The sequence below is a fragment of the Gadus morhua genome, chromosome 21 (assembly GCF_902167405.1).
Source record: "Gadus morhua chromosome 21, gadMor3.0, whole genome shotgun sequence".
Classification (NCBI taxonomy): Eukaryota; Metazoa; Chordata; class Actinopteri; order Gadiformes; family Gadidae; genus Gadus; species Gadus morhua.
Genome location: NC_044068.1, coordinates 4358810 through 4368219, shown reverse-complemented (window position 1 = coordinate 4368219; position 9410 = coordinate 4358810). Strand labels below are relative to the sequence as shown.

Below are 9410 nucleotides of genomic sequence, written 5' to 3'. Positions count from 1 at the left end.
TGGGCAGGACGGGCGAAGGGGATTTATGTCCCCTTCGACCCGAACCCGGGAGGGATTGGATATGTGGTGGGCGAGGACACCGCCATCCATGCAACCAGTGGCTGATGGTCATTTCTTGGGTGAAGCGGTAAGAAGATGCCATTTGCTGGAGTTTCACCACCACCATCAACATTCGATCACGCTTTGTTGAAGCTTAAGAGTGGCCCTAGTTTTTGTCTGTTGCTAATTGGGTCTTGTGATAAGAGTGTTTGACTCCAAGCCAAAAAGGTTGATGATTCAAACCCTGATGTTTGCAACCTTCATGTAGGCATCCCTGAGGAAGACGTTCAGCCCCTACCATACGGTCCTCGTGCTAATGTATCCTAATAAATTCATTCACATTGGAGAACACTGTGATCTTGATTTTCCCAGCATATTCCACCAGCAACGAATGGACAACACCAGAAAATATAAAATAAAGAAAAAGGATGGGTTGTGTGTTACTGTTATGTATTGTTTTAGGTCTATGATTTATAATTCAAATACAGTGAAAGCAAATGATGACTGGTAGATATGGACGTGGGGGTTATCTTGGATCCGTAGATTCAAGGTCATTTAGGATATTGAACATGTTCAGTGTAACAGACTTGGTTCTATAAATGTCAAATGTCGAAAGGCCCGTCTGAACCGTTGATCAGAGCACCCACTCGCTGTGATTGCGAGTGCGATATGACTGCCCCCGTGAGGCCATAGTCGGTAATAAATGCACATGAAAATAATCAACCAATTAACACGGCTTGTGCGGTGTTTTAGACTTTTTTTAATAGTAGCCTACACACCTTTATGTTGCGTCTTCGTTGAATTACTTTAATTTAATATTGCCTGTTTTAAATATATATATAAAAAACGTTGTAGGCCAATTTTGCCTTTAGCCTTGTTGACTGTTGCATAAAGAATGTGCAGAAAAATATCGGTGCACATTTCGAAAATGTATAGATGTGATTCCGTGCAAAGTTACTACATTCTCACACATTCGAGATTGTACATTGAGCGCATCGAAAGGCATGATTTTGCGTGGCGGTCACGTGTTCAGCAGGAGGACAGGTTCTACGCTCGCTGACCACGGTGCAGCTTCTCCCAGAGGCGCTAAGGAAACCCAATCTAAATGATTAAACGGACTTCATATCGCCAGTAAGCATTTGCTATCTAATTGCGTCTGATTGCACGGTTAAACCTCGTTCCGTCCATCGTCTATCCGCTTTCCAACAGTGTAGCTGCATGTTGATGTTGTTCATCACTATTTGTTTTATCATCATGTCATCCAATGTGTGTGTTGTGGCAGTCGTGCTAAGTCCGCTATAGCCTGCCTCCGAAAGGCACGAAATCTGGCGGTTTGTTTCTTTTGCACATTTTTCCTAGCACCGAATTTAGATCAGCATTGATAGGCCTATTGAATAATCGACGTCCAAAAAAATAATAAATGCCTGTATAGCCTCATATGTCCCAGATGAGGCGTAAATTATTCGTTTAGTATTAATAATAGTTGCATATTTGATGGATATCTCTTGATGGTAGTCCTAACGAGAAACCACCTTGAGCAAAGATTGGGAATCTGATAAGACAACAAAACGTAGAACATTATTTTTTAAATATATTTTGATTAGCTACTAAATGAGGACGAAGACTTGTTCATGTGGGCATATCCTTGCTTGTCACATGAAAAATTAATTAAATACAGAAATAAATAAATAGATGTAAAAGCATGACTAATGCGTCAACCTTAAATATGGCATCTTTCTTTCTTTCATTCTGTATTTCTTTCATTCTTTCTTTAGATGGATGAATCAGAGCATAATTGTTCCCATGCGGTCACCTTGACCTGAGGGTGACCGTGGTCCTATAGTGACCAATCAGAGCGCAGAGTGGATCATAACAGTTGACCGTCCGAAGCTCCACTGTAGTAAAACCGCTCCTCTCTGCTCTTCTGAATATTGCCTTAGTCCACCGCCTTCTCTGCCACCAGCACTTCTTAAAGGTGAGTTGTAAATAGCCACTTTGAATTAATGTACTTTGCCATAGCTTTGTAGTAATTCATATGAAAAGGTAGTTTAGCCTAAGATTAACATCCCTTTAACGCTAGCGTCTTTGTGATTATTATTTTAAGATAAGAATTTATTAATCCCGAAAGGGAAGTGAGGGAAGTAATAATACAAATAAGATAAATACACATAAGAGAATTCCCACAATAAAAATATGTACAAAATAAACAATAAAATGAACTCAAGGTAAAAAGAAAAAACGTGCAATACACGATCAACAGAAGTAAAAAAAAATTGCTCTTCCAATTCCCTCAAATGACCCATCCTTTCTTCTCCTCCAATGATTGGCTGATGGTGCTTCAGGGGGGCGGAGCCATGGGATGTGGCGGCAGCAGGATGGACGTGCTGGAGCCCCACTACCTTGAGAGCTGGACCAAGGACACCGAGTCCACCTGGCTGGCCAGCACGGACACAGACATCCCCCTATCCTCCATCCAGAGCCTGGCCTCGGAGAGCTCCTTCGACACGGGCTTCACCTCCGAGAAGACCAGCACTCCCGGTGAGGGACCCAACCAGGGGCTGACAGATAACCAGGGCTGTGTTCCAATACCCGTACTTCCATGAGTACACTTAAAGGAAGTACACTATCTGCACTATCCGTACTCACTTGAGTACGCTAATTTTTCAGATGTGAGTGCTGTTCCAAATCGAGTACTCTGTGGTGCACTTACCGGAAATGACAATCACGACTGCCGCCGCGGCTCCTCCCCCGCAATAAACATCCCGCTTTGAACGGTGAACTCTTTACGCCTAGCAGCTATAAAAAGCTATTAAAACTACAAAATGACTCTATTAATGCAGGCTATGTGGAAAATGCGCCGACTTTGGCTCAGCCTGGCTCCGCCTCTTCCGCTACGTAGCTAAGATGGCTGCCGTTGAGTACGGAGAGTGTCCTTCGATCCACACTTCACGATTAGCCCATTTTGAGTACGGCATCCGGGTCCTTGAAGTATACTTCTTTTCGACGGATCTGAATTGGAACGTTCTGCGTACTCAAATCTTGAGTACGCAGTACGGACAGTACGGACAGTATTGGAACACGGCCCAGGAGCTACCAGCTAACCAGGAGCTAACCGCTATCCATCAATACCACCCCCTTGGAAATCCAAAATGAAATGAGAGGTTCCACACTAGTACGCATGACTGGGAAATCGTCCATCAATGTCAGGCTACCTTCAAATATCTATAGCCTGTAAAACGAAAATCTCCTGTACCCCAAATGCATCTCATGCGGCCCCCAAACAGACCCCCGACACCCAGTTTGGGAAACTACTCTAACGCACATCCATCTTTGTTTTGTTGGCAGTGCCGGACATCTTTGAAGACGGCCTACCCCACCCCGCCCAGGCCTACGTGAAGGTGTGCTCCTCTCTGTCGGAGGCCAGTCTGGACGAGGAGACGGAGGCGACCACCCCGCCCCCCAAGCACCCCTCCCCAGACCAGGGGCCAATGGTACCCCCCGCTGGGACCACGGTTCAGCGCAGGAGCGTGCTTCACACCGAGGAGATAGTAAGATGTCTATCTCCTGAAGAGATATTAGCAGTGCTTAATTTGAGGGGGAGCAAGGGGGAGCGCGCTCCGGAAGCTCTGACGTGCGCTCCGGAAGCTCTGACGTGCGCTCCGCCAGCTCCGCCAGCTCCGCCACGAGCAGTATAAAAAAAAAATGTGCTGCGTAGCGGTAATCAATGAAGTACGACATAACATTGTGTGGGGAATAGGTACTTTGGCGCCCCGTGCTGCAGGCGTACACCCGTGTATAGATGGAATGAAACCCTCATTGAAGTCCGTAGGTTTACGATACAAACCCTAACCCTAACCCTAACCCTAACCCCCCCCCCCCCCCCCCCCCCCCCGTCAACAATCGCCCCCCCCCGTCCTCAGCGCTCCGGGAGCTCCCACTTGACAAATTAAGCACTGAGTATTAGTATCTAGTGGTTCAGCTCTCTCTGTTATGTTATGTTTTTGTATATAATCCATGAATGAGCAGGTAGGGGTTAGGCTATCTTGCTTTTGGAGGCCTACAAGTAGACTGCAGACTTTGGACTTGGGGTTTGAACCCAGAACCGTTGGCGGGGGGTATGAAGCCCCTAGGGCCTAGCCACACGACAATCATTTTAATTATTCTGGCTAAGCTATGGCTATGGCTCACCTATGTTTAATAACTATGACATTTCATAGATAATTATGACAATAAATAGGAATTTCACCATTTAATTCAAATACAGTCCAAACCTATGATAATATGTACCTAACCTAATCATCCTTGAAAACAAAAGCTTTATTTAATTAACCAACTGATAAATGAACATCATCTGTCCTGAATTCTTTCAAAGTATTCGCCGAGGTATCTGTCTATCTAAGGCCCAATCCCATTTCTCCCCCTTACCCCTCCCCCTTGTTTTGAAGGGGTAAGGGGAAGGGGTAAGGGGAAGGGGTAAGAGGGAGGGGGAAGGGGAAGGGGTAAGGGGGAGGGGTAAGGGGTAGAAATGGGATTGGGCCTAAGACAGGGGTTTGCCTGCTCTATCCCTTTAAGCGTACCATCGTATTTTACTCATGCGTTCCGTTCCTAACTCCATCACCATCATCTCCCCTCCAAACATACCAACCCCTTCCTCAGACCAAATGGCAGAACAACAAGATGTCCGCCAAGCAGGTGACCATCACGGTGACCCAGAGCGTCCGGCAGGTGGACCAGCGGGGCAAGGTCCAGGAGAAGTCGCTCACCACCTACGAGGTGCTGAAGCCGCTGGACCCCACGCTGGGCCGAGGGGAGAGGACCCCGGCCCGGCCCAACGCCCCGCGCCAGCACGCCACGTCGGAGGAGAAGCCGTGGGAGCCAAAGTCGACCGTGCGATGAGGCGTGATCGGGAAGAAACCGTTTGACCGTTTTTTTTAACCGTTACCGAGGTGTAACGGAGGAACTTGGGTCGGGGTACCGGGGATTTGCCGTCGTGTGTTTACAGTGCGTGTTTACTGACTGGACCACCGGTGTGTTGAAGACAAGCAGAGGGGGCTGCAGTTGCTATGGTGGTTAGGACATAGCTTTGCCGTTTTTGACTGCGTTGTTACCGAGAAACAGTACTTGAGTATTTAGAGTGTACTTTTACTGAAAGGAACGAACCAATGAGAGAGGAGGGCAGAGATTTCCTCTTGTTAAGAAGAAAAGGTTTTCTACACTGTATTAGTATTAACTGTCTGCCTTTTGCTGTGCTGCTCCTACTGAGATGTTTTGGGCTATTTATATACATGGGATTATATGACTCGAAGAAGGAAGGAAGAGCAGAAAATGTGAATGTATCACTCCTCGCTTTGACATTAGCCTTGAGAATGACAATCGTGGTACAGATAATACGCTGAAATCACCATTATAAATTAATTTGTATTTTATTCACATTTGATTAATACATTGTTTTAATAGTTACCAGCAGCATACGTTACAACGTCTCAGGAAGGTGATGTATCGAACACTACTACTGCACTCGGTCTGTGAAGATGATGAATTCTAAAATGTCTCTGCACCGTTTGTTTTGTGTATTTATATCTTTCCATGTGAAAGTACAATTGTCTGTTTGAATTATGTCGTCTTCTTTCGCGCCTCTCATGTTCAGGGATATTTTATCCTCTCACAATGAAGTAACATCCATATCGATTCAAGGTTCAAAGATATAAACGGTCCTGAATTCACTACACAGAACTGGAACGATGGAGAGACGTTGAAAACACACATTTGATCTCTTCTCTTGGATGTTGACAGTGTCATTCATGCTACTGCCTTAATGATCTAATCCTACTATTCTCAGTAATAAGGAAAGGGTCACATTGTAATAGTAGATCTCCACAGCATCACTTCTTCAGCGCCAACAGAATGAGGGATTTGAAGTGCAGCTATTCAGAGGATATGGCTTCAAAAGTCAGGGTCGGTCTGTACATTTGGCAACGGGGAGTTCTTAACAGAACTGCGTGATTTGCTTCCGAGGTTCAGCTCTGCGTGGGAAGCGTGTGGATCTGTCGCCGCTCATCGTACGCCATCCTTCCGGCTCGGAACGCTGGCTCCTCCTGCTGCATCCACGCCTCCACGGAGAACTCAGGGAAGAAGAAGCCGATCTCCCGCCGCGCCGACTCCATTGAATCTGGTAGGAGGAAGAAAGGAAGGGAATTTATTTAGGAAAGCCCGTTTCAGAACCCCCAGGGTTGTACTGTGCAGCAATAGAAACGTACAGCATAAGATACTGTATGACGGACAGAGGACGAATTCATATATGGGTCAATAACTCTGGTCCGGACACACACACACATACACACACGCTCAATTTCCACAGAAGATCGACATCTCTAGAATAATTGCCAACGACTCTTTTGGATTGGAGATTAAAAAAAGCACTGAAGAATAGAAGTACCGGTAGTTAAAACAATTCTTCTACATTATGGAGTAAGTCATCCTTGAGTAAGATGCCCTAGCACCACCATATATAAATCCCTGTAGGATGTTTGGTTGAAAGCATCTGCTAAGCGACCACAAACTTAGGGTGCACTCACACTAGGCCATCTGGCCGTGGCCATGGCCGTTTTCACACCTAACCGTGCTCAAATCTGCCAGTGTGAGTGTGGCCAGTCTGGCCAGGCCAGGCCAATTTGGCCACTTGGGAGAGGTGTGCTGCTACAGGACGGGCCGCTACGGTACAGATGCTAAAGAGCGGACACACGCACACGCACGGCTACGCAACCTGAGCTGGATGACGTGTAGTCCATGCGACGACCACGGACATAATAATGGCGACGGGCCTTCTTTCCCATTAAACGGTAAACATATTTCCAAATAAGCAACAGACTCAGCAAAGTGCGAACTGTGTTCTCTGTGTTGTTGTCCATTGTTGTTAAAACTCTGACTGGCGGCAGACTTTATTATGGTCCATGCAGCGGACGCTTGGTGATGACGCGTTACTTACGACGTGATGACGTATGTACAAGAGCCTACCGTGGCCAGGCCATAGTTGCGACGGCCAACGGCCACGGCCAGATGGCCTAGTGTGAGTGCAGGCCAGAGAACAATGGGGCCATTTGAGCACGGTTAGGTGTGAAAACGGCCAACGGCCACGGCCAGATGGCCTAGTGTGAGTGCACCCTAAGAAGTAGTGAATAGTTTACCTGAGCCATGGGTGGTGTTCCTGGTGTCAGTGAGTCCGAACTGGCCCCTTAAGGAGGCTGGGGAGGTGTATATGGCCCTGAACACTTTCGTGGGCCCCATCAGCTCTCTCCAGTGACTCACGGCGTCCTCCCTGGCCAGAACGTACGCCCGCATCGGCCCACTGGGGGTGGAGGGCATGGAATGTTAAACACTTTATACACTTTTTGTTGACAATAACAATCTAATCATCCCACTCCTCGTTTCAATGCGGCGTCTCACATGGAGCCGTGGTTATTTTGCCGAGTGGGTTGAAAGGGAGGGTATGGTATTGTTTGCTTCTTCTCGAGGTTAGCACCATTGTTTGTCAGTTACTGTGGCAACTGCTGCTAGGTCTCTGCTTAGAGCTTTGTGAGAGATAGCTGTGGGGTTATAGTACAGGCTGATCTTATCGGTGGTTCTCTTTACACAACACCGGGGAGGGTATATTTTAAAGATACATGATGTATGTTGTTTATACATGAACATGTTTTTCATGTATATGGGATCTTAAACTGAGGACATATTTTAAGCAACTGGATTGTTGTTAATATTGCAGACCAGAAATATGTGTCTTAGCCATTGTTTTTTTATTGCCTGAGTGATGCGTGGCAGTCCTTTCATTTATCTTTATCAAATTCCATTTTCAACTGTACCTTGACATGAATTCAACAAGTCTTTGATAGAAGAACCTTCCTAGGAGGCAGAAAAAAAAGCAGAAAGGTGTTTCATCTCTCAAGGCTGAAGGGAAATAAACAAAGAAAACTATTTCCACTGTGATTGTTGTGTTGCATAAGGACAACAAAACTCAATTCACAAGAATCATTTCCATCAAGAGGAGGTTTAGGGTGACCAAAGCGTTCTCCTACAGACGCATACCAGGATGGTTCTAGCTTTTCAAAGGAAAACAGCCAAAGCCACTTTGTACTCACAGGAAGAGGTCTTTCATTAGGAAAACATTCCATCGAGGAAGAAGATTAATCCTTTTGTTTTGTAAATAAAAAAATAACCGTGTGTGTGCGTGATGCCCATATATGTAGGATAGGTATACACACAGGATATTATTAGGTAAATATCAGTACGATACTGCATCCATTATCGTAGTATCAGTACGATACTACGATAATGGATGCATACTGCATCCATTATCGCTCACCTGCGTGTTCAACGTAAAACTTCTCAGAGTCCTGTTTCTTCCAGGCAAGGTCTTTGCATTTGACAATAACAAAGCTGTTGTCCAGGATCTTCTGATGAAGCGCCTGAAAACCGAGAAGTCAAATCGAAAGTTCCCTCACTCTGATACACATCCCAGAATATAACAGCATAGGGCCTACACCCTAAGCCACAATGAAATGATACTGCTTACGAATGTATGAGTTTGAATCTACAATGTAGCATTTGGGTATGAATTGTAAGCATGGTTTTTTTATGCAACTCCAAAGCAAAACTAATGAAACAGCCTTACGGTGATCAAATCCTAGAGTATAATCAATTGAATATATGAACATATAGACATTTCTACATGTGACAGAAACGACCATATGAATGCAAATGTTATGTTAATTTGTGTATCCATCATGCAGTGTGCACAAAAACCAACCTCCAACACCAGGGGGTGCGCCATGCCGTCCGGTTTGACGACCGCCAGGGTGAGTTGGAGGGCTTTGGCCAGGCGTGCGGTTAACAACATGGCTAAAGAAAGGAAATCAAACGGTAATGAATGAGTTCACCTCGCTGAATCTTCGATGGATTCAGCTGAATTGAAATCACAACCACCGTCCATGCATACCAATTAAACGTTTAGTAAGGTGGTTGGAAGGAATACAGAGTTTGGATAACAGATGATTATCTCGGGAAACGAACATGATTATAAATAAATGTATATATTCTTTAACACTGGAACGGCTTGTTAAGAATAAATATTCATTCATTGTAGTAAATCATAAATAACTAAGTAATATTAATAAATGTTGGCGTTGCGAGAGAGACAGATGTATCGTAAGAGATATCTCCGATTACCTTACAACTACGAAGATGAAGTCGTTTTATTATGAAAATATATTAATGGATAAGGCATTTAGGAAAATGAAATATAATGCATGAAAAGCGGTCTGCTATTGCTTTCATTTCGCTATAGAATATTGCTTTTATTATTTGGTCCGTTCGCTTAA

At 45.1% G+C, this 9410-nt stretch overlaps 2 protein-coding genes across 2 annotated transcripts; one reads left to right on the top strand and one right to left on the bottom strand.

Moving 5' to 3' along the window:
* The first annotated feature begins 987 nt into the window (after nucleotides 1–987).
* On the top strand, nucleotides 988–5652 carry baalcb (BAALC binder of MAP3K1 and KLF4 b). The gene is made up of 5 exons (XM_030345908.1): nucleotides 988–1170; nucleotides 1815–2014; nucleotides 2382–2577; nucleotides 3385–3587; nucleotides 4696–5652. Exons 3-5 carry the CDS (start codon nucleotides 2394–2396, stop codon nucleotides 4933–4935), a joined length of 627 nt encoding a protein of 208 aa, XP_030201768.1. The 5' UTR covers nucleotides 988–1170; nucleotides 1815–2014; nucleotides 2382–2393; the 3' UTR covers nucleotides 4936–5652.
* Nucleotides 5653–6005: 353 nt separating this feature from the next.
* On the bottom strand, nucleotides 6006–9410 carry nme6 (NME/NM23 nucleoside diphosphate kinase 6). The gene is made up of 6 exons (XM_030345909.1): nucleotides 9259–9410; nucleotides 8840–8931; nucleotides 8396–8498; nucleotides 7896–7935; nucleotides 7224–7384; nucleotides 6006–6208 (listed from the first exon to the last, which is right to left on the bottom strand). The coding sequence occupies exons 2-6, from the start codon at nucleotides 8927–8929 to the stop codon at nucleotides 6057–6059; spliced, it is 546 nt and encodes a 181-aa protein (XP_030201769.1). The 5' UTR covers nucleotides 8930–8931; nucleotides 9259–9410; the 3' UTR covers nucleotides 6006–6056.

Coding starts and splice junctions, on each gene's coding strand:
- baalcb (XM_030345908.1), top strand. CDS start 2,394: ATGGGATGTGGCGGCAGCAGGATGGACGTGCTGGAGCCCCACTACCTT. Junction 2,578..3,384: donor CGAGAAGACCAGCACTCCCG/GTGAGGGACCCA, acceptor TTTTGTTGGCAG/TGCCGGACATCTTTGAAGAC. Junction 3,588..4,695: donor TGCTTCACACCGAGGAGATA/GTAAGATGTCTA, acceptor CCCCTTCCTCAG/ACCAAATGGCAGAACAACAA.
- nme6 (XM_030345909.1), bottom strand. CDS start 8,929: ATGTTGTTAACCGCACGCCTGGCCAAAGCCCTCCAACTCACCCTGGCG. Junction 7,385..7,895: donor CTTGTTGAATTCATGTCAAG/GTACAGTTGAAA, acceptor CTCCACCCCCAG/TGGGCCGATGCGGGCGTACG. Junction 6,209..7,223: donor GAACACCACCCATGGCTCAG/GTAAACTATTCA, acceptor TCCTCCTACCAG/ATTCAATGGAGTCGGCGCGG.